Raw genomic sequence first — 25,518 nt, forward strand, 5'->3', positions numbered from 1 at the left:
CTCTTCCTTCTCTCCTTCCTCTATGGGAAACCAAACTGTGTGTTGGCTTGGCTGACTCTTTCCTTGCTTGCCATTGGTATTTTGTTGGCTCTTTCCATATAGCTTTTGGCGGTGTCTCTAATTGGAACAATCTAAGTTTGCCAGAAGTACTATTGACACTGTACTTCCCTGCCTTTGCAGTTATTTGTTTTGTACTACTTTGTGCTAGGGAAAAGAGAGAGTTTATTTTGCGTTTTTGTGTTTGTGAGTCTGTGTGTGTGTGTTAAATGAATCTGGACATACTGCAGGATTGGAATAAGGAAATCATTCAGATGTGGGTTTTTTATCAGTTGTATAAATTCATGCGATAGTTAGTTTCATTTTTACAACAACTAATTATTTAAGATATTTATGAAATACCAGAATTAGATATCTTATGACATCCATTTGGGCAACCTAATTGCATTTGTAAGTTAAATGTGTATATCAGCTTATTTTTCTGGATGTTGTATAGTTTTTGTTGCTACTGTACACACTTCTATGACATTTCTGTTTTAACTGCTGCTTATTTGTGACACACTCTTGAGTTAGGGCTCAGTCCTGAAGACCTCATTCAGGTTCTTATTCAGAGTAAGGTCTCCACTGTAGTCATAACTTGCAGGTCTTCATACCTGGTAGTATTGTGTCCCTTTAGTTGGCCACTGATTGTTTGGTGATGCACACTCGAGTAGATTTTTAGGAGAATGACAATTAAACAGCATTTCAAATTCAGAGAGAAGTTGTATGCAAGTTAGAATCTGATAAGGATACAGAAACCCTAGCAACTGTATGTACCATAAAAGTTTAGATGTGTAAATGTGCTCAAAATAGATTTTTAATTCTATTTTGTTGAATAGCAGTCTGTCAGCTTCTAGAAGACAGAGCAACCAAAACAGTCTTGGGCAGGAGGACAGTTGTCAGGGGTGTCTGGCTGGTTGTCAAAGAATTTGCACTGTTCATACTGTGATGGGCACTTGTGTTTGCATTGGACAGTTGAAATAGCTATACCACAGCAAATATTAGTCACGGTGCCTGCTGGTTGTGTAGGACCAGTTCAGTAAATCCCACTCCAGAGGCACTGGGAAATGGAGGTAGGTGGGACACACATCTCATTAGCTGTTGCTGAATTATATTCTGGAAAAGTGCTACATTTTTTCCATAGAGTTTGCCTGATTGAAAAATATGTGAGTTTTTTCCAAGAAATGAAGTAGCAGAATTGCTGTTGAATACAGTGCCCAAATAAAGCATTCAGGAGGCTAAGCAAAACACTATTTATCATGTCTCTTTCCCTACCCCCTGCTATGAAAAAACAGACACTTGAGTGATAAACTAGAGAGAAAAGCATGCGGGATTGAAAAAGGAATGGGACTCAAATTCTTCACAGCAGCTCGCAAAGTAATGTTTTTGCCTGCAAGCCACAGCAGGTACAATAGAACTAAGTGAAAGAAATGAACAGTTTTCTATTTGAAAAGCACTCACTGGCAGAGTAATAAATTTTTAAAAGGCAGAATTAAATGGAAGAAAATCCTCAGTTTACAGCCAGAGGAAAATTTGTATTTATTTTCAGCAAGAGCCTAAATGTGGCTTGAATAAAAATGCTGAGTTACTTTGGCTTCCTATAATGCACTCTATCAGGGACTTGGAGTAGAAAGAATAACCCTAAAGAGTAAGAGCCCTAGAAGAGTTGCTTTTGTGATTTTTCTAGGGATCAAGGATGGGCAGAATGATTAATCCAAACTGTCATGTCTTGGCACAAATAATGTGTAATAATTAAATTACATCAGTGAGTTTGCTGATACTTTGGAGTGAGAGATTTTAAAATGTCTAAAGTACGACCAAAACTGAAATCGTATGTAATTGGTGCCATACGGTGAGTGAGTGAGAATATTATTTAATCCCTGAGGCCGAGCTAATTTACTAATAGATGGATTATACATTCTAAGAACAGAAGTCCTAGGAGAAAGATGCATGTGCTTTGCTGTTAGCATGATAAACACAATAGCTTCCAGTTTTTAGTGTAGAAGTCAAGCTAGGAAATTACGTCCCATTGTTGATACGAGTTTCTTGAAAGAACAGCTCAGTTCTTGTTGCTGCAAGATGTCAGTGCTTGATAATTCCTCCATCAAAGGAGATAGGGGTTACTTGGTTAGGCATTCCATAAATGTTCTTTTTGCCCAAGGCCAAACCTGTTAATTTTTACTTTACCTTGTTTGGGGGGTGTCATTTTCAGCTCAGGGTAGGGAGAATATTGGATTGGAGTCCCTTGCTCCAGAGTATTAGGATGACTTTGCACGTTATGACTTAATTAAACCACAGAGAGGACAGAGATGTTGTATATACATAGGCAGCCTGAAGGTGAAATTGTGGTGATCCCACTTCCTCCCATGGGCTGTTTATGACTTTCTGGTATTTAAAGAGCTGGAATGTTTCTTCAGGGGAGGACTGAGGTCAGGCCACAGTAGGTGTCTGTAAACCTCCTCTGTCAGGCCTTGGCCTGATGCTGTTGTGGAACACGAGCGAGGCTGTGCAGCCTCAGGAGCAGTCCAGGGATGACCATGAGAACTTGTAAAAATGAGCTTGAGCACTCAAGAACGAGAGCATACTTGCTTGCACTCTGCCCTGTTTGGAACTCAGATTCTGAAGCCTGGACTCTTTCTCCCTATTCCCCTTCACCATGCCTTGGGCTAAAAGAGCATTTATGGAATGCCTAACCAAGTAACTGGCAAGCCAGATCTTTCAATAAGATATGTAGCATTTTCTTACAAAGAAAGGATGTTTCTTACCTCCTGGTGGTACCATCCCACCTCCTTACTATGGGTGCAGTGTTGGGGTACACCTCTAGCTGACCTTGGAAATTCATATGGAGTTCGGATAAAGAGTTTGAGAGCTTACTGAGAGATATACATGAATATTGTAATTTTGGGTATTTGGAACAGTCATAAAAACTTTCTTTGTTTTTAAAGAAGGAAAGCTGCGAACTCCTGCTCCTCCAAGAGGTTTCATCAGGAAATCGTCTTGACTCTCATGAAGGCCAACAGTCATTAGATAAAAAGCCACTGGATATCAGCTGTTTGCTGAACAGCTGAAGTGTTAAGACTCAGTACAGTACTTTATACAGTACTTTGGTACAGTTTCTGCAGGTTCTGGCTGTAAATGACTCATCCTCTCCTCTTCTGTCCTCTTCTGTGCTGGGAAAACATATCGTCTGTTGCTGTGCTCCAGTGTGTCTCTGTCCTCATCACGCACTGACTGTGTGTTCCTCAGTCATGTACAGCAGAACACACAACTTCTGAGCTGCTTCAGAGACTGTTTCCCTGCACTTCTGGCATGACACCACCAGTTTGGAGGCCGAGGCTGGAACTTACCTGGAAGTCTGGAGCATGCACAGTGTTTTCAGTGCTGTACTGCCCAGTCCCTAACTTGTGTGTTGTATTGACCATATGCCATGGTGATGGTCAGAGCTTTAAATCTTGACTAGACACAGGCATCTTTTCCTAAGGAGAGAAAGGATCACATCCTTCATACCATCTCAGTCTCCTTGCCAATTTTGAGCCCCTAATCTTAAAAAGAAAAGAACAAGCATTTCTGAGTAAACCAGTCATAAGTTCTTTTAAAAATATTTGCAAAACACACAATTTTATTTAATCCTAGGTTTTGGGGAAAATAGCGCAACCAAAATTATTTTTGCTGTTTATTTTCTTTGAAAATAAATGTTCAGCTTGTTTCAAGTCCCTGGCAAGGAAATTTTCAGTGTGGGTTGTTAAGTTTTTGGCAGAGCTATAACAATCTAAAAGCAACAGGGATACTATTGGAAAGCATTTGAAAATATTAGCCATTGCTGTAGTTACCAGCTCTGCTTATGTTTCTTTCTTGGGCATGAAATTGTATCAGGTCAAGTAGTCTCAAAGGTGGGTACACCAAGATGGAGAGAAAGGACATGAGCCAAGTGTCAGTGTGCAGTGCCGGATGAAGCACAGGTCACGGTGGTCCTTGGGTTCAGAGGAGATTCTCAAGGTATCGAGTTCCTGGGTGCTGCTGCTGTTGGGGTCATGCATCTCACAGCTCTTGGTAGCACAGTTCCAAGTGTAAGAGCCATAATTAAACCCCTGGAGGGGAAAAAAAACCAAACCCAAAAACTTGTTATTGAATTTCAGATTTATTAGAATTAAAGAAATTAATTAAAGTTGTCCCAGGAGATAATAGAGAACACTGTATTCTGTGCTACCTTTTTTGTGAGCAACATAATGGATAAAAAGAAATACATGCAGTTGAAAGAGAGAGCTAATGAGTAAGTATTTATTGCACATATATATTCTGGCTATGTTAGCTGCTGTTTCAAGATCAGACATCTGTCCTTAAAATATTTTGCTGCTTGAAGGTTTTTTTCTTTACCTTGAAATGAAGCCAAGTTTTTCCTTCATAAAGGAGAACACTTGAATAAACACAACCCTAGCATAAAGCCAGTTGGGACTAGTCTCTTGGCAAGGGCTAAAGTTCTTTTCACATAGGGAATTATTAGAAAGACAGTGAATCTAGCTTCTCCCCTCTCAAGGGTCCCTCACATAGTCTCTATTCTTGACTTCTGTAATACTAAGCAGCATGGAACAGAGTTTACAGGAGAATTACACTTGGATATTTTTATATATTGTCCCTTATTTTTCAGAAAAAATGAAATATTTCTTTGTTTTAACTTTGAAATTGAGACAGATGCAAGTACTTGTTAACTATGGTGTACCCATAGGGACATTTATTTACACATAGCAAGCAGGTAAAACTTGTTACAGAACAAAGCTGAGAATTCTATGTGGCTTAGAAAGGTTTATGTATTCTGGGGAGCAGGTTGGGCTGTATTAGTACTTAACTATGAATTGGATTCTGCAGAAGTTGGCACACATTTGTTTTTCCTACAAAATTGCTTCTAAGAGTTGGATTTTCTGTATGGTAGACCAGGTCACAAGAGTTGTAAAGCTAATGTCTGAAACCAGTTCAGACATAATTTCCAGTTTCCTTTGTCCTCATTTATATAAAATGATTCTTCACGGAGACCTCTTGGTTTCTAAGTTTGGGGAGTAGCTACACAATACAAAACCCTCTACTCTTTTTGCTATCATGAGAAAAAGCACTTGGAAATAAAACCCCAAGATTCAAGTAGACAGAATTAACTCCTGTATTTCCATTAACTTTTCTCATTCACCCCATTAGTCATCAAACTTGCTGCACAGTCCCATCTTATGTAATCAGTGAGACACGGAATGACAACTGTACTATCTCTATTTTTATACTTTTATGTTTGAAAAGTAAGAAAATGCTGTTGTCAAAATTATTTTCCAAGTATTAAGAGAAAGAACATTTTATATATATATTTTTTTCTTTCCTCTTATTCATCATTGCTGAAAAAATCTGAATACCTGATCCATGTTTAGACAACTACTCAAAAATTGTTCCTTTTCCCTCTCCAGTGTATCAATCCAGGAAGTAGAAATGCATAAAAGACAGAGAACCATGAACTCTCACCTTTGGAGCTGGGGAATGTAAGGGCTGAAAGCTGGCAGATGACAGATGTGACTCAGAGGATATCTCATCACATTATGAACACAGCCAGTCCTCTGTATCTCCTATTGTGTAACATATGTCCCTCTCTGGGAAGATAACCTGCCTCAAATGTGGATGCTTCTTTCTTATGTATTCTCTGGTACAAACATGTGCAGACACTGCAGTGGCCAAAGAAATGGATGAGTTCCTTGTGTGAATGCCTTGTGCAGGCTGGATGCAGCTCCGGGAGCAGGCAGTGGCCGTGGTGCTGTTGTAGGTACTCATAGTGCAAGCCCTGGGATGTAAAGTGTTTGCAGGAACCATCGTCAAATTAAACTTGCTTAAATCCTAGTGGCAGGATTTTTTTTCAAGTAGTAATGAGGATACAAAGGGCATAGCAAATACATGGTGACTATGTGCTAACTTTGGGCAACACAGAGAAAAGTAAAACCCCTGAAATCTGATCTTTGTTGCATATATATCCATCTAATCATTAGGAAGCACTGTACTGCATTCCTTTTAGCTGTTTTCCTGCTTTACAAGGGGCATCTTTGTGTTTGAAATTCAGATGATGTTTGACACAACAAAATTTAAACTCAGATCTGTGTATTTGAACAGCTGTTGAGTCTACAGTAAGGAGACTCAGTAATTCTCAGGTGCCCTTGATTTATCTAGCTTGATTCTCCCCCATTCACTGATAACCAAAGGAAATCCAAAGGAAATCAGATTTGAGGTTGCATTTGTGATTGTCCTTGCTATAGCACAAAAACTGTTTGAAGAACTTGCGGAATCTAATTGTAGCTCTTTGAACTTCGGTGCTCTGGGAAAAGTTAGATGGGCTATTTCAAAACCCAGAAAAGAACCCAAGTGTTGTGGCTGTGACTTTTACAGGGCGTTCCAAAATGGATGATGCTCTGGAGAAAAATTTCACCTTGTAAAACTGCTTGCAGTTTTCATATCTATTTTGACCTGGCAAGATGTCAAAAAAAAAAAAAAAAAATGTTGAGAAGTAGTTCCAGTGAGATAGAGAAACAGTGTTTGAGAATAAGAGCTCTTAAGTGATTTGAAGAAAGGTAGTAGAAGAAGGAATTGCTGTCTCTAAACATTTTAGAGCAAACAATATAGTAAGAATATGAGGGATAGCAGTAGGCTGAACTCAGAAATGATTGGGTCAGTTGTGAAAGTGGTGCAATTGCATTTGTTTGCAAGCATATCAGATTTTTGCTTAGCCTGCCAAAATTAACCAAACCTTTAATGAGTTCCATCCTGAGAAAACACTGTGAATGTGGTTGTGGCTCTGCACAGAGCCTGTAATGATATTTAAACCAGGACTGAACTTTTGAAAAATGTGCATTCCTAAAGAACATCTTAAAACCAGTTAGCTTTATTAAAACTATTAGATGTAACAGTCTCCTGCATAGGCACTAAAGTAATATTCAGAGAATGAGATTAGGAAAGGAAGACTATGAGTGTTGAAATGAACATAATGCCTCAAAAAAAAAAAAAAAAAAAGAAAAAAAGAAGTTAGGAATGAAGAAAGCAAACCAGAGCAGGTTGCTCTGTGTGTATTTCTGCGTAGGAGTGTGTATAGATGGATGAATATACGTGTGGCATCTTAAATGCATGGCCTCGCCAGCTCAGGTGGAACTCTTCAGAAGCACAAGAGGTGCACTTATGCCAATGAAGATGACAAGAGAATGGAATAACATGAGCAGGATTCCATAAGCTGAATATTTCAGTCTGGAAAAACAATAAGTTGGGTGAGAATGACTGAGTGAAGTCCATAAAACCTGAGAGTTCATGGAGAATGTGAAGAGGAAATGATTGTCATTGTCTGTCTCAGTACAAGATCTCTGAGTCACTGGCAGAAAGTACCCAGTGCTATTCTCAAACAAAGATGATGTGGCATGTAGTGGAACTGACTGACACAGGAATTAGGCACCCTCAATTTCAGGAAGGAAGCAAAGCATATTCAATAAAGGACTACTAAATGATAGAAAGACATTATGTTTGACTGAGGAAGTCTTTGTGCCTCAAAGTAAAAATGTAGCCTGGGAACATATTCTGACAAAATAGCATACGTTTTTCCTAGCTTTAGGATCACTCTTATGGACCCATTATTGGTGCCTTTGGATAATGGACCTTTTGATGTCACTTGCAAGGACTTCATGTTTCTGTGTTCTTGTGATGTGATAGGAGAGTTTTGGTGATTGAGTCTAATCATTCAAAGGGCCTTGAGATTCTTCTGAAGCTCCTCATACTTGGTTGTTTTTGTTTGGTTTTTTTTGTTTTTTTTTTTTTTTTTTGCTAACCTGAATATCTTCACATTAGCTAGAAAATACTAAGAGCCAGGAATTTCTAGTGCAAATTAAGGATGAAGTCATTATTGACACAATGGTGAAGTCAAACATGCTTTTCTGAGGAGGGCATTAGGGCCCATTTTTTTCCTTATTTGTAAGCCAATCAAAATAGAGAAATGCATACAGTTTTCTATTACTCAGGGACCTCATCACTGATGGTTTGCACATCTTCTCTCTGATTAATAAAAATAAAAATATTTAAAGAGCTGCAGCACTGGAATGTGTCAAAATACTGAATACAGAGTATTGCTTATACCTGACCATATGTCTTGATCTGGTAAGTACCATGAAGCTGCTAAAATACAGAAAAATGTTGAATTTTTACAAAGGGAATTTATTTTAGATCTTGAGTAATAGACAGGTCAAATCACTGTGAATTCTAGTATTGCCTTTTCATGTCTACTTTAAGTTGTTTAAAACAGCTTAGTTTAATAGCAGCTTTAAAACACTCTTCAGTTTCAGGAATACCTCTTTTGTAATACAAGCTACTAAATCTAACCCCTATGCAAGTCCCATGAAGTCCTATACACAGGAAACTGAGGAAGGAACTTGGTAGATTCAGTGGCATTATCTAGAGAAAGATCATTCTTAAGTTTTGGTTTTCTGTGAGAAACTGCTTCACTGTTGTCTAAATAGGTTTAGAAGCCTAGAAAAGGTATTTTGGTCTACAATTCTGAGTTACAGGAAAATCTGCATCCTAAGAATTGGACTTGATCAAGGAGGAGAATAGGCAAATTATAAAGAATCAAATTCCCTGGTTTCTGGTGCAAAAATGTCACTCAAAACATTAATTCCATTATTTGATAATGTTTGAGCATGACAAAGGATGTAAACTGGTTTGTCCCATGTAAGAAGTCTATTAAAACACATAAAGGAGGGTTTGTTTTTGTCTAAAAATACACTGTTCTATGTAACTATTATCTTTATATGAATCATGCTCATTGTTATAGAAAGAGGCATGATTTTAATGAATTGTTTTTCCAGAACTTTATTCTGCCCCTCTTTACACAAGCTCTACAAGTAGGGATGAGGCGCTGGTGTTCTCTCATTCCAAGTCTGTTACCACAAACTCCCATTGTAAAAAGAAAACTCATCTCTGCAAATAATTTCTCACAAGCAGGTGAAGATCACATAGTAGGAAAACCTCCTGCTGCAGTACAAACCAGAAGTATTTAGAACAGTGTTTTAGTGTGTTGTATAGACAAGGATTTGTTTGGGCAAAACTCCTTTAAACCCAGGAGCAGTAAACCAGGGTGGAGAATGTGAGCCAAGGGAATCTACTGCACACCTTGGTTGCAGGATTATCAAGGAAGAGCTTGAACAGGTACCAGAGCAGCTGCTGGAAATACTGTTTCATATGATAGTAAATGTATTTTTTTTTTCTTTTAATAGAAGGGATGTTTCTGAACAATCAGCATAGGACTGTGGCACAAACCTTCCAGCAACTCTGTGTTCAGAAGCAGGTGCTAGTTAAATCCACTCCTTGCTGGCTGAAGAGCAAAGGATTATCTCTTTTTAAGATAAATCTAAAAGGTCTGATAAATGCTCAGGGCCACGTGAGATTCTGAAGAGAAGTGATCTGCAGCTCTGTGGAGTCTTCCACAAAGAAATGTTCACAGGTGTTTGTTGTATTCATAGGAAATGAGTGTTCCTATTTCTGCCAGTTGTGATGCGGTCACACGCTTGGAAGAAGCTTTATGTGCCATCACATCTTCTGCTCTTGTGGTCTCCTCCCTCTTGCATTTGCACATTTCCTCCCCCTACAGCATTGATGTACAGCCAAAAATGCAGATGCCTGAGTGTTAAATGGACTTTGTACTTAACTCATGTAACAGGGCTAGGGTGCACTGCCTCCTTTCCTAAATTCTGGTCAACAGGAGTACATAAACTCCAGAACATTGAGATTCCATGTGTTTTCCAAGGCATTTGCACAACACTCCTCCCCTGCCCCAACTTGATGTTTTAAGAGCTATTATTTTCAATAGGCTAGGCAGAACTTTAGTATTTCAGTCCTGCAAGTTCAAATAGAGCTTTGCAAGAATAAAATTAAAAAGTAGAAAAGTTGAATCTGTAAGATTCCTTTGAAAGATTCCTTTGCAAGTATTTGCAAGTATGCAGTTACAGCTGCTTATAGTGAGAAGATAGCATCTGTATTTGTGTAAATACATAAATTGTGTTTATTTGGGTGAATCACCCATATTGCTTAAAAGGATTTAATTGGGGTGCTACTTAGCTCTTTGGCACCAAGGATGAGAAAATAGAACTGTGTTGAATGGAGGCTTCCACTCCAGGCTGTGCCAATGGAGGTGTCTCCTGCACTGTGGAGTGGGTGCTCTGCCACTTCTGATTTTTCAGAAGAAACAGATTGTATTTTTGCCTCATTCAAATAGCAAACTGGACTGGCATCTTTTCCATCTCCTGTTCCTAAAGGGCAGGACAAAAACAGCATCAAAAGACTGCCATGCCAAAGAAGTTCCTCTGAAACAATGAAATAGTTGCCATAGAAGCAGTGACTCACTGCTGTGTGGGAGAGAGGAGTGTTTGCCTGGAAGTGGCTCAGGAGGCTGTTCTGAACACCACTCATAACTGAAACAATTTGTGTTCTTCACTCCCTTCCTCAGGTTTGCTTCAAATATTATTACTGTTTGTTTCTGCTCCTTATAACATTCATGAACCAGAAAATAATAATGGCAGGTATTTTAAAGCTCAGGAAAGAATTAAAAGGCAAAATTTTGGAGTTGGCAGGGAGTCAGTGTGTGGCATTGAGGAAACAGCTCCAACTCTGGTGAGGTTATATGGGGTTTTACACTTGTTCTCTGAAGTACCACCCTTTTGAAGAGAATTGTGGAGACCTTTCATTGAATCCTGAAATGGCACAGTATTACTTGCCAACAATAATATGAGATATGATCTGGGTGGCACTGACATGCATTAGCTTTAGCCACTTAGATAAGAGGTGTTTTATAAAGGCATAGAGTTGACATCAACTACGTGAATTGTATTATTTTGTTTAACTGTTTCTTGTTGTTGCCAACAAGGTCAATTTAGGCTAGATTTGGAGAATCATTTAATGAATTTTCAGACTGCACTGTTACTGAATTCAGTACATCTGTATATTCAAGCCCTGTCTGCAGTTTTGAAGATTTACCCTTATGATCCGCATCATAAATATGCACTTTGTATACGAATTTTAGGAAAGAAGATACCCTTCTTAAAGAACTATATTGTGTGGAGCTGCTATCTGACCTTAGATATTGAAATGGTTTTCTGCTTTTCCAGTTGAGTTGTTTAAATAGAAGCATATATTTTGCTTATTCTTGCTGAATCTGGGCTATCAAGTAATCTGGCATATTTGTAGCTGATCAGTATATTCAAGCAGACATGAGTGCTTTGTTAATATGTGATCTAGGAATATTTATTTCAGATTATTTTTAGTCTGCTTTTGTACTACAGCAGCTTTAATGTCCTTGTGGTTTTAAATTTCCTGAAGTAAAAAAACAATTAGTGCATTTTAGAGGTATATATATATTATTTGGACCTATTGTACTTATTGTACCTCTTGAGCATTAGAACTTTTAGGGTACAGAGCTTCTTGTTGTAAATTTAACGTTCAGATAACAAAAAAAAAAAAAAAAAAAAAGGGCAGCTTTTCAATTTGAGGTATTTCTGGTGGTTTTTTCTATCACAGTATTTCCACTCTTAGTGAATGTGAGCAATCTGATCAGTTTGAAAGTACAAAGCCTCAGAACTGAAGCCCCAGGACCCTGGATGTGCTTGTGAGTGTTCTAGCAGCAGGTATGTATGGGAGCAGCCTGGCCCAGGGTCCAGCCATGGTGGAACTCCTCTCCTTCTGTGTGGGGCCATGTGCCTGTGGATTCAGTGCCAGAGCCTCCTGGGAGTGGGTACAACAGATTCCTCCTAACCAAGGCAGAAGTGAGAGCTGCTGATGGAACTGTATGGGACCAAATGGGGACACGCCCACAAGCCCTGCACTCACCTTCTAGAGGTGTGTTTGCCAAAGGAGTGTACATATTAGGATTATTCTTCATCTTCTTTGCTCTTAAATGCTGCTAACACAGCTACTTCAAAGCACTTGAGTAAACTCCTTTAATAAGCTCTTTGTAGAGTGAGGTCTCAAAGCTGAATAGTTCTCTTGACTTTAAAGGGTGACAGACAGCAATTGTCTGTTTGTATTTCAGGACTTTGGGGGTTTAGGCAGATTTCATAGACCCTACATTGGGTTTGTGTATGGGAGAGCTACAAGTTCCATTTAGAGCATCTTCCCTCAAAACAACAGGAGGGAAGTTGTTTTCCTGTCTGAGGTATCAGTGTGAGATTCATACTTTAGATTTTTTCATCCTTTTTTATCAGCTATTATTAGTTGATATCTCTAAGACCATCTTTTCACATGATTACTTTTTCTGGATGACTTTACTTTTTCCATTGTAACAAGAATAAAACCTTTTTTCTCTCAAGTAATTTTCTAGCCAGTAAGAAACTATTGAATATCTTGGTGAAAGAGTCTTTATATGTCTTCACATGAGTAGCTTTTTTTTTGCTAAACTGGTGGATATCCACATACTATAAATGTAATTTGAATTCTAAAGGTTGTCAAAAATGAATAGCTTGCTTCTTATTACTGAAATTTATCTGACCAAATGAAGTTCAGCTTAAAGCACAGATAGGTAATGAAACCAACTATTGTGCAGGTAAGAAAATCTGTGATTAATTAAGTGGACCACATCTGGATGTGACCACAATCTAATCGTGAGGGGCTGTAAATAGCATCAAAGATTTGTGAGCGTTAGGTCTGTGGACAGCAGGAAATATTTGAAAGCCAAAGCAGGATCAAATGTTTGGGTAAAAATTATGGTTATAGCTAACCACAAATCAAGTGAGAGCCATTAGAATGTTGTTTGTTATCCTGTGGCTGAATGTAAATTCTCAACATTGCTCCTTTGATTCGTAAAGCAAATGAGGGTTAGGCTGCGACCTTGAAGACATGCGAGACATTGAAGTGAGACAAGCAGGCTCTGCTGCCTTTCTTGTGCTCTGCCTTGGGAGGTTTTCTGAACTATGAGGTTTACCTCCTGCTCAAGTATAGCCATGGCTACTCACTGCTGAACAGCCTATTCAGTTTGTTTCTGCTGAAGAACAAACACCACCAAACCTTCACTGGTGTCTGTACACACGCAGTGCCTCCTACAGTAAAATGCTGCAAACACGGGCTGTGCTGGCATTTCCCTGCTGTGCTGTTAAAATGGCACATGCTGGCTAGTACTCTCTAGCAGTCATAACATCTTCAGTGGTGTCTCATTTAATACCCTTCACAGACACAGAAATGGAAAGAATTATGTTTATCTAATTGAAGCAGTTAAGGTCATACATGAAGGTCAAAGATTTTAACAGTGGCTAAAGAAAAGTAGTAGTGTTACGCTCAGCTTCTTCACACATTGAGGGGAGAGCCATCCAGCCAATCTCTAGGCAGACCTGCTTAGACTTCAGAGGAAAAAACTCAGAAAAAGTAGTGTCCTTCCTAATGGAGAGGAGAGAGACTTACCAAAGGCAAGAAATAAAAGTTGGGGTGAAAATATCAGAAACTGACTGTCTGGGAAAGGAATCTAAGTCCACTAATGCAAACTGTAATTCTGAAAGATGAGGAGCCGGAGCTTTCAGATGCCAAAGCAGTATGTGCTTCCTTGTTCCTAATCTGCTGTACTCCTGCCTGGAGGGAAAGGATTACATGAGCAGTATGTCTGTGATACCTTACTGTCAATACCTTATTGCCAACTTCCCCAGTCTTAATTTCTCCAGTGTGGCTGTTAGACACTGATGGAGACTCTGAAGGCCTTGTTAAAGTCAAGGCACAGAACATTAATTTCTCTCCATTAATGTGCTGAACTTGTCAGTGAATCACAAGTTCAGACACAACTTGACCTTGGTACATCCATGATGGTTTATCTCAGTCTTCTTTCTTTGGGCTTTTTTTTTTTTTTTGTCCTTCCTACATTTGGAAATGGCTTCCATGAGGGTTGGCTCAGCCTGAGGTCCTCTTGCCCTAAATGAAGATGGATGTGGCTGTTACGTTTGAGGCATTGCTGCCAATCACCATGACCTTATCTGGTCCCAAAGATTTGTGTACATAAAATTTTCTCAGGTGCTTCCTAACCAGATATTTCTCATTTTCCCAGACTCAGTGGAAGTGATTTAATTTTACACAAAAATTCATGTGAATGAAAAATAATATACATACTTCTGTTTGACACGGTTAAATCCAAAAGTCTTTTAAATTTTTTAGTAAATTTTGCATTGTGAAGACCATGGAATTGATAGAATTCTGCCCTGTCAAATCCATAAAGAGGCTGACTTCTGTGACTTGGCAAATTTCCAGTTGATGTCAACTTTGAAGTCAGTGAGGATTTCTTTGGAGGAAAGATATGAGGATTTAGATTAAAATATTTATTTATTATTGACAAATGAAGTCCACCTGGTCACCAGACAAGGAGAACATATGATACAAGAAGAAACAGTTTGAGATTTCTTTTCAATTTCAGTTTAGTAGAATATTTAATTTTATCCCAAAGCAAAAGAAATCCTGGGCTGATTGAAAAATTTAAAAGACTGTATTACTGGTAAGAAAGCAGCAGGAGTTGTTACTCATGTGGTAAAGGCTAATTTGAAAAGAAGTGCTTTTCAAAGAAAGAAGAAACTTTATGTTTAGGTATAAGAAATTAAATTTTTTTGTTGTTTTGCAAAGACCTACGTTTTGATTTCATGAGGATTGTAAGTGCCACCTTGTGGACATCATTATTCTTGTATCTTATTGTAGGACACCATAGTGAAGCAGAATAATAAAATTTAGTTTCGTAATCTCTAACAGAAATTAGTTATGTTTTCTTTGAGGTTCGGGAGATTTTGATTGATTTTCCAATATTGCTGTTGATGTGCTGAGGTGGAAGAACATACTACTTCAATGGCTGTAAATAAAGCCAATACTTGTCTCACTGTGGAGTCCTACTACTTCATGATATTTGTAGTTCTTGCTGGAATTCCTTTGTTGATCACTCTCAGATCTTTCTCCTGAGTAAGCTATTGATGGAATACCGTGGGAGTGAAATCCCAGATGTCTGGTATTCTGACAAACTCCTTATGTTGTGACTCCCAAGGTCCTTGTGTGAAAGTGGCTGGATAAAATGGTTCATGCAATGTCAGGAAGTAGCCTGTGTGATTTTTGGGGGTGTGTGTGTTGCAGGGGTTTCGTTGCTGGACATCCTGGCCCTGGGTAGATAAGCTATGCCATGTTTTAAAGGGTTTGGGGAATGTCTTGTCTCCAAAGCATAGGTACAGTGATGTCTGTTACAGCAAGCCTTGAGTTGGGCATTTCTACCCTTTTCACAAATAAAACCAATTTTTTTTTCTGAGGAATACAGAGTTTGTAATTCCATGCAGCTGATTTTCTGCTCGTTAATAACTTAAAGGTATTGTGATAAGATATATTAAATATCTGCTGCTTATCTTAAAGCTGTCTTCTAAGGATCTGCAGCTTCCTCGCTAGCCAAGTCAAACTGAAGCCTGTACTCCAGAAGTAAATCCCCTGTGGTTTGTCTGTATGCTGCTTAGCTGTCAGCCAGTCACAGATTCCTACTTATCTCCAGGCTATACTTAGGCCATAACCAATATCAAAATTCCAGGACATCAAATCTCTTCCTTGGCTTGCTGCTGAAGTGTTTTCTATGTTGTCACAAAACAGAAGCTGATTTATCTCAGATAACTTGTTTTTTAAACTGTTAGAAAAAACAAAACTGTTAGTGTTGTTTGCAAAAACACAGTTACATCCCTGGTCATCCAGGATTCCTTTAGCATCTCATCTTAGGGAAGCTGTTTTATGGATTTTACAAATCAAGATCAGTTGGATGGGGATTGGAACAATCTGGTTTAGAGGAAGGTGTCCCTGCCCATGGCAAAGGGGCTGGAACTGGATCATCTTCAAGGTTCCCTCCCAACCCAAAACATTCTGTGATTCTAGGAAATTATTTTGTTTTAAACTCTCCTGTCCAGGTGTGTGTTACTAAGTGGGTTGAAGGTTTTCTACTTGATGAACAGGTGGGTTTCCTCTCTAACTGTCTAGATGCAGTATAAAGATTTCTCTTTATACCTCTTTTGGTGAGAATAGGCTGAGTGCTCACTTTTAGAGGAGATTAAGACAAGACTATAGAGAAAGTAGTCCTGCTTCTGTAGAAAGCCTATTTTGAATTATAACAAAATCAAAGCTCTCCACCTCTTTCCTGAGTAGCAGCTGTGGGAACTATGTTTTTTGGCTTTGCTTTCAGCTGAGGAGTATGCAGTCAGCATGATCAATGCATTACTGCTTGTGGTGTGTTCTTGGATTTTGCCTGGCAGGATGTAAAAACTGTTGGCTACCTTGAAAACATCAAGTCTGAGAACCCTTTGGGTTTTATTGCTTTTTTCCATATAGAAGACATTGCTGAAATGCTAATTCACAAAATCATTTCAGAATTGTTTCTTCTCTGAAAGTCATTATATTCTTGGTTGTTGTGTCCAAAGTTTGCAGTTATAAGATCTTGGAAAAAGAAATCTTACTTTATTTTGCAGAGCATTGGCTGTGACGACTATCTGGGTTCTGACAAGGTGATTGACAAGTGTGGAATATGTGGAGGGGACAACACTGCTTGCAAAGTTGTGTCTGGAGTTTTCAAACACACGCTAACAAATCTTGGCTACCACAAGATAGTGGAAATTCCTGAAGGAGCTACTAAAATCAACATTACTGAAATGTCAAAGAGCAACAACTATTTGGGTAAGTTGCATCTCAGTGAATGAAGAATGGTTTGTGTGCTAGTGCAATGGGGTGGAGGTTGTGCCAGGAAAGGCCCTCTGAGCAGTGTGAAATCAATGTCAAGAAGAAGAGAAGAAAGAAAATAAATCGTTAAACAGGTGTTTTGATCAGAACTAACTGGCTGTTTTTAATTCTACATTGATCTTGCATGACAAACATTATAGACCTGTTACAGTCTATTTCCCTGCCTGTCTGACTTGGCTTTAGTTTCTCCTTTCAATCCGTTCCGCTGAACTGTTTCCCTTTCCCACATCATTAACCTTCTCTGATCAGTCAAGAATCCAGCCAAGCAGATGCTTGTGTATATAAAAGGCTGCTTGAGTAGAAAAGAGCATCTTCTGATTGCCAAAGACTTTCAGTTCTTTCAAAGTGAGATAATTTGATACTGAGGAGATATTCAGAGAATCCAAGGTCTTTGTACAGTTGTTTATTCAGAAGCAGGTCCTTAATTCAAAACCATGGAGGATCCTGGAATATTTATAGTAACATAACATTTTAATGTATACTTCTAGATATGTATAGTGGGTTGCAAATTAGAGATTATGTGGAATTTATACCAGATCTAAATCAGTCTTGTGTGTATTTATGAACTGTTGCATTCCCCACTGTAACCTGTCATGTTCCCAGGTTACAAAGCCCTTTGTTTGTCTACATTTGTGCATGTTTTGTAGGTAATTCTGATGAGTGGACGGGAGAGACAAGAGTTACTTACGATGTATAAAATCTACCCCTTACCCTTCAGTTTTCTCTTCACCGTCCTTAGATCTGACTTAAAAATCACCATTGCAGATGATAAAATTGGAGCCACCTGAGAACTTTTGTGTTAGCTTGGTGTGGTTATTGCTAGAAACTGTCTAGCTGTACTAGAAGTTCCAAATGCCAGTCCTCTTGTGGTACAGCCGCTTTATCTCCCCTCTGGTGGGTAAAGCATCTCAGCTGCTGCTCAGGTACAAAAAAAGGAAGGTGCTCATTATGGAATTGCTTTTACTCTTTTCTACTTTCTTCCCCTTAATTCCTGCTGAAGCTGAAATGAATTCCAAAGAAACATTGCCTGTAGATTAATATGGGGAACAGTCTGAACTGGAAAGGGCGTTCCATAATTTTATCAAAAATTTACTTCAAAATTGAAGAAATAGTATAAGCTACCCACAGTCCAAGAAAGCCAAATGTTCTGAACCTATTCTCTGGGTGGTCTCAGTTCTTATTTGTCCTGGTTTCATCCAAATGAGGTTTTGATACATTATATACCAGTATACACCAGCATTTGGTTTTTTATGAGAACATCAACACTAACTTAATTGATGATGAACTAAACCAATCATTCTTTCTAAAGAATTTCCATGGATACTTGTACATTAGGTAGAAAATGGGTGAGAACATAGCTGACTTGGCAGTACAGTGAAAGTAGTCACATTACTAATATATAAAATCATGGAGTTGAATGTAATTTTTCTGTCAGATTTATGTGCCAGCATCTGAAAACAGCTGACAGAAAAACTCCCTTAACTATATTAAAATGTCCTGAGCCACTTAAACATTTTTGTAATGGGCAGGACAGAAAGAGAGTAACATTTTTGTTCGAAAATAACCAGGCTGTTGGCATGTATGGGAAAGTGATAGAGTTTTTCTTTCCCATGCTACTCCTTAACTTCTTATGCCCTGAGCTCTTGGTTTATGCTATCATCTTTTCTTTCTTTCTTTTTTTTGTTTTTATCCATTTCATATGTTTTACTTAAAAGTGCTGGTATGAATTTAGTCTGCTAAATTTGCCAGCTCCCTCCCATGTTAGGAATTCTTGAGGATGTAATTCCAGCCTAGAAGGATTCCAGCCACTCTGCTTACATTGTTACACAATAAACTTGGGTTATTAGAGCAGGTGAGTTTCACCAGGACAAAAAATGAACATGTTCGAGCAGATCAGAAAGCTAAAAATAAGAGAAAGGCTTATCAAACAACTTACTGGACAAGTGAAATGGTAATTATGAAGTTGGTTTCTTGGCATATTGGTGGTCACAAATTTCTCACTGATAAAATAACATTCAGAATTTAAACATTTTTATAGTGCACATAACACTGGTGGAGCTGGGAAACTTGAAAACTTGGACTGTTTTCTCTATATTTATGGTAATAAGCAGAAGTCTCAAACTTTAAAAATAAAAAAATTAAAATTATTCTTATGCTGCAGGAGCAACGAGAAAATTAACCCAGCATCCATTCCTTTAAGGATATAGTTCAGTGCTTTGCAAAGTTGAATTTTCAATACCCTATTCTGTCATAATGCAGTTGTAGCCATCAGAGCTGCTTGTAAGCACCATTCCCTTTTTTCTTCCAAGGAACATCAGTTGGTTGCTTTTGGTTTTTCTTTCACTTTGTACATTTTTGTTTCTTCAATGCAAAATTGGAAGTCAGCTCAAGGTCATTAAGATTTTTTTTTTTTTTTTTAGGAGATGATGGCAGGTGTTCCTAAGTATCAGTTACTCTGTTTTTCTCTGTTTGGGAGATTGTCTTGAGTTCCATGTGGTTTCATTAAGCAGGGTTACCAAGCTCCACACTTTCCTCTAAAGTACTAAGCAAGTGAGCAATCAGGAGTGTTCACAAGGAGATATTTCTTTAAAATCAGGAGGTGCTGGAAAAAGCAGGCAAGAATATGATTTTCAAACTCGGCTACAAGTCATCCTAATGTTTGAAAGCTTCTCCATACTGCTTTTGTGAACTCTTTTGTATTAGTCTATTGCTCATTTTTGTAAAGCCCTCATAAAAAGCACAGTTCTAACATTTCTGCTGAATATGATTCAGCTTACTGAGTTTTCTCATTTTGAGGACTGCGTTTTTGGCTTTTGCACACAAGCTGGAGTGATTCCAGAATAACATTTTTAAGTTCTTGCTGCTGGAAAACAATAAACCTCTTTTAAAAAGAGAAAGCATGACAGTGGTATATAAAGCTTTAAAGTGTTTCTGGAATGTTATCTGGGTCATCAGAATATACAGATTAAAGGAGATGGGCTAATTGGTTGTTCATGGAACTTTGTAATTAACCTTTCATAAAATCCCAGTTTGGAATGGAGTGAATTTCATACAGCACAAATAGAGTATTTTCTTCTCCCCCTGCCCAAGTATTCCAATTTTTTTTAGGCTTTGCACTTCTTGCAGATCTTAACTGTAGGAGGAGTGTCGATGTGATAAAGGAAAATATTTTAGCAGTCAAGTTGGGAATGGGCTGCAGCATTAACTAGGGTGTCTTAGTGAGCCAAAACAGATTAACACTAATAGAGCCATGAGGTGTATCTGAAATTCCCCAGGAAACATCTCGTGCTGGTTTTCTAGTGTGTGTTTGTTGGGAAAGAAAGCAGTCCAGTTTTGGAGTGCTATATTATAGCTATTCATAACTATTAATGATGTATTCATCAGTCTGTATATTTACTCTAGTTTTTTTTTTACAGTTAAGAGAAAAAGCTGTGTATTAGCAACTCTATAAAGTGTAGAGAAGGCTATGGGCTGCACAGCCCTGAGCTATGTCAGAATGACTTCTCAAAGTAGTTTTCAGCAGTATTTTCTTACTGGCTCATGTGTAACAGAACCTTTTGGTAACAGAACTGCTGACCTTGGACAGACCTTTCCATTGGCAAAGCACTTCTGTCACATGCTAGAGACAAAGACATACTTTTTATCCCACTGGTAATCATCAGCTGGACAGTTCTCATACCCCGACATGGGAAACTTGCCACTGAATTAAGGAGGACCATGATACCTTCAGTGGGACCAGCACGTTACAGCACTTGCGCTGCAAAACATGTGGGTTGGAATAGAAATACTTCTGCATCTTTGGGATTGGGATTTGAGATAACAGCAGAATTTAAAGCCAGATAACACAGATCTGAAGTGATTAGTTGGAATGTGGGTTTTTTGCATGTTGTGTCTTGAGAACCTAATTGAAAGAAGCTGGTTGCTATCCATATCCATGGCCTCAAATGCAAGGCAATCTATTGGGAAAGAAGTGTCAGCAGTTCAAATTAAAATTTAGCTTAATACAGAGTTGAAAGATACAATGCACTTTAATGAACTTCAGTTGAGATAATCTGGTAATGTCTGTAACTCAAGGAACAGTTTGTTTCTGGGGCAGTTATCTGAGTGTGGAGTCCTGTGGGTTTGGGATTGAGATCAGGAAAAGGTAGCAGACACGCTGCCTGCCATCACAGGCCTGCAGGGTTCTGAGAAACCCTATATCCAAGGGAAGGTGGATAATTCCCAGTGTGGGCAAGTCTCCTAACATTTGGAGTGCTATATTATAGCTATTCATAACTATTAATGATGTATTCATCAGTCTTAAAGATGTATTCATCTTTCTTACCTGAATGCTATTTTCCACAAATATGTTTGTTTCATAGTGAATTTATTTAATTGCTAATTGTAAAGCTCATTACAGTTCCTTCAGGGAATATATTATGTATTTAAGTTTTGTTTTTCATGGAGTTCAGTCATTTCAGTCACTAAATGAGATAGAGACATCTTTGGATCTAATCCATTTTCCCTGCTTTCTGTAAAATGATACACTGCTATTTCTAGCATCTCCTATTAGCACATGCCAGTATACACAATTTATGATTAAAATAAAAGTTGCAGATTAATATTTTTTTAAACAAAGGTCCAAGGGGTGTTAATAGCACTATTGTGAATATTGGTGTGCCTGAACATGAATATGATTTTAAGGAATTTGTTGTATGAAAACAACAGGGCCTGATACTACTGGTGCTGTGAAAAGGTGCTTTGAAAACCATTTTTATTCAATATTCCCTCTAGTAGATAATATTCAAACAGTACATCTCACGATGAAAGATTGTTAGCAACTCTCGAACTTAAAATAACATTTCAAAATCACTTTAGAGATTCGAAATTGCAGCAAATAAAGGTGTTAGATTAGAACACTGGCAGGAATTTAGAAGATAAACATTGCTAGAGGCACTGCTGTGATCATGTGAAGAGCTTTATAATATATATATTCATTGATTTCCTTCATGTGGTGCTTATTAAGTCAACTAATATACTTCAAAATATACTTTTGAAATTGCTGTCAATGATTATTTTAAATTTTATTTTTTACACAAGATTAAATGTTTCTGTGCAAAAAAAGATACAATGAATATAGTAATATGGAGGAGAGGATGCACATTTTAGGGCTTGGAATGAACTTTATACAAGGAATCTGCTTATAATAAACTTCTGTTCCAGTGCTTCAGTGTGCCTTGGGCTCAGTGGCTCTCCCACTGCATGAGAGCTGTCAGTGCTCCATTGATAGTTCTCACATTTCTGTTCAAAACCAAAGCCTGCAGTTTGTCATTTGAGTTTGTGCAGTGCCGTAACCCAGAGCTATGCTATTATGTATGTTTATTGTGATGGATTTGGGACCTTCCCAAGGACTTGAACATTGTATTAATCATTGAGTGCATCCCTGTATGTGTCAGTGCATTTCAGTTGGAATGTCTCTCTTGCATCTGTGGCTTCCTGAATGCATTACTTAAAAACAAATGTAATTACAATATCTGGATAAGAATAACTATTTTTTTTACCTTTTGTCCTTTGTACTCTTGACTGTTCTCTGCTGGAGTTAAACAACAAAGATATTTCTTAGTACAGCCAACAATGTGCTCCAAAGTGTGGAGAAAACACTTAAGGAATCACTTCTTAAATAAACTGAACTTAGACACAGCAAGTTCAAACCATAAGGAAACTTCAGAGTGAATTATTAGTGTCTGAAGAGTCAATTACAATCAGTGTGTAAACTTAACCAGTACATTTTGAATAATGTTCTTAAGAAATGCTTTTTATGATTAGGTATCCTAGTGAAACTGTTGTGTCCCTATTTCCTGAATACTGAACTGGAGAGTCAGGAAATACTACTCAGGAAGATAAGAACTTGGGGGGTTTTTGGAAAATGTTTGCAAATAAGTGTTCTGATAAAAACATGGAACTGGCAATATAAGTTGATAACTCCTGGTTATTGGCTTCTAGCTTACCTCTTTGTCTCCACTCAGTCTTGTCCTTCGGTGCTTCAGATTCTACATTTGGTCAAATATTTTCTAACTCTACCAGACTGGCCATTAATAGCTTCTTTAGAAATTTTGGGACACCTTAAAAGTTTCAATACAATGTCAGTCTTAGAAGAGATCTGATGAGCAGAGAAGAGCCTTGACTTTTTCTACTTAATTCAGTTTAGTTAGCTAGCACTGCTTGTTGTAGGTATGTTGATTCTCTGAATTAATAATGATTTTAGTTAATTGCTCTCTTTGTGGCCATACCTTAATTCAAAAGCTACACAGGTCTCCTAAGAGACTCATCTTTCTCACCAGGGATTTAAAAACAGCCTTAAATTAAAGTGTCTAATGCTGACTTATGCAGCAAAGTACTTTTCCATGGCTGTTATTTTCTGCACAGAAGCCCAGGGTCTGATCAGACAAACATGCATTTTTTAGCAGCTACCCAGTTCAGCCTGTGATTTAATATTACAGTAATTGCTGACAGATTCCCTGCAGGATTTACATTTAACTGGGTGTGCTGGCCTGAGAAATTTAATAGGTCACATTTCCTTGAGCTGAAAAGTGTGGTATTGTGGTTGGTTGGTTATGGCTAAATGGGTTTATATGGTGATTTTTAATAATTTCATGGTCTTCTTCTGCAAACTGCAGTTTCAGTATGTGTGGGGCCTGCAGCTTGCTCTGACATTAAGTGGTGTTAATTACCTTTACCATAGCCAGTCTGGCTCCCATATTCAAGGCAATGGTGGAGAGGGATGAGGAGTCTCTGGTTTATGCCTGGAGATGACAGGAATCTTAGAAGCATATTCTAACAAGAAGTTTTGGATCAGCCTGAGTTTGGATCTTGCTCTTTGTGGTTGTATTCCTGTGTCGGTGGATAATATACGTATAGATAAGTTAGGAGGGAGAATTAAGATCAACACAAGTTTGCTTCTAATGCAGAAGGGTTATAAACCAATAGAAGACACAATATCAAGACAGAGATTTGCAATTGCAATTGTTCCCTGTTCATTTTTAGGATGTTCAACACACTTACACTTCTATACACTTTCAGTTATTGTCCCTAAAATGGTTTCAAATTGATTTTCTGCAGGGAGTGTTTCTTTCACTAAATAAATGTTCATCTTACTATAGCCAACATGTATTACTTGGCTGGGATGACCACTTACTAAAACCCTTGAAGCTGTTAAGAGTTTGGATGAAATTCAACCCTAATGAATTCAACTCCATTGAATTCAAGTTGCACAAGCATCTTACCTAGTGTAATGACCTGTAGTTGGAACAGGATATATCCAGGACATTATTCTTTGCTGACCATATATTTTTTCAACTACTGCTGTTGCTTAAATAATTACAATTTAGAATTTCTGGCAGGGTTATCTTATTATAGTAAATTCCAAGGTGACCTTTTCCTTTCTGGCTTCATTAAATAGCCAGCTGGTATCTAATACTCTGTATAGTGGTCTGTAGGGTTCCAGGCACATTTTGAAAACATACAAAATAAATACTTTCTCAAAAACTAGTTTGTTTCTTTTTATATATTAAATGGCTGATCTTAAAAGAATTACAAAAAGACAGACTTTGCTGCTCCCCTGGATGATGGAAATACTCTTTCCTCTGGCCTCAGGTTAAGCCTTGATGGCTAGGCTAACTTGTACGTGCCAGCTTTCCACCACTGTCTCACAAAACAGTTCTCTGCAGGTCACTTACCATCAGTGTTGTCATTCAGGAGCTTTGAAATAAGTTTTTCCTTGTTTGCTGAGGGCAGGAGGTCTGAGGGGTAACCCTGAGCTGGGGTGCTGAGCAAGAGTTGCCTTGCTTGGGAGGCTCATGACTTTGCACCTAGTCTGAATCTCCAGGAGAATTCTCCATGTTGCTGTTTTTCCAGGTAAATGGCTTCTTGTTTCTTTCCAGCTGCCAATGCTGGCTGTGCTTTTTGGCTCATACCTGCTCATTGGTGGCAGTGGTTATGACCAGTTTTGGAGCCCATAGAAATCACATTTTCATTTCCTAGTTGTGTCATCATATGACAGAGGTGGTGGTGTATTCTTTTACCATTTGTTTGTAAGCTTGTTCTTATAAAAACAGCCCTTGCTACACAGAGCAGCAGCTGAAACCTGCTGTTGCTTTGATGATCTGCCCTGCAAATATATCATCTGAACAGCAGCCAGCAGCAATGAGTCCCACTGAGGTGTTGGTTTCAAAAGTTCTGTGTTAAAAGAATGGTTTTTTTCTTTCTCATTAAATAGGGAAAGATTGCTTTGAAAGGCAGGGAAAGGATAAAGAGCAATATGCAAAATAGTGAGAGGAAACTCAGAAAGGCTGGTTGTTCAGTTTAACTTGTAAAACACCCAGCAATCTGGTTGCTTATATAACTTTGCAAACCCCCTTGGCATGGAAGCCTCTAGAGAACTGACTCTGCAAGATTTTCAGTATTTCCTGCTTCTTGTCAGACCCCAAAATCTTTAATTTCAGCCTTCCTCACAGTGTTTTGATTAGATTTCTGTTTCCAGTTATGGACAGAACCAAGAAACTTGAATGCAAAAATTTCAAAGAAGATGCATTAAAACATGAAAGAGATGGTCTGTTTGAACAGTTTTTATTAATCTGAACCCAATTAATGGGACTTTTTTAGATCTTGAAGCTTTAGATTATTTTTGTCTTCTAGTTGATGACCAAACCACCAAGCAGTTTCCTTGCAAACACTCCCTTGAAGGGTGCA

At 38.2% G+C, this 25,518-nt stretch overlaps 1 protein-coding gene across 3 annotated transcripts in view; it reads left to right on the forward strand.

Moving 5' to 3' along the window:
• The window catches only part of THSD4 (thrombospondin type 1 domain containing 4), a 236,772-nt gene that overhangs the window by 162,966 nt on the left and 48,288 nt on the right, over positions 1–25,518 (forward strand). For all 3 annotated transcript variants that reach the window (XM_030281191.4, XM_072934125.1, XM_030281192.4), the window contains one exon: positions 16,524–16,728. In XM_030281191.4, the coding sequence (XP_030137051.4) occupies positions 16,524–16,728 (205 nt within the window). The remainder of the gene's footprint in view (positions 1–16,523; positions 16,729–25,518) is intronic.

This window comes from Taeniopygia guttata, chromosome 10 (genome assembly GCF_048771995.1).
Source record: "Taeniopygia guttata chromosome 10, bTaeGut7.mat, whole genome shotgun sequence".
Classification (NCBI taxonomy): Eukaryota; Metazoa; Chordata; class Aves; order Passeriformes; family Estrildidae; genus Taeniopygia; species Taeniopygia guttata.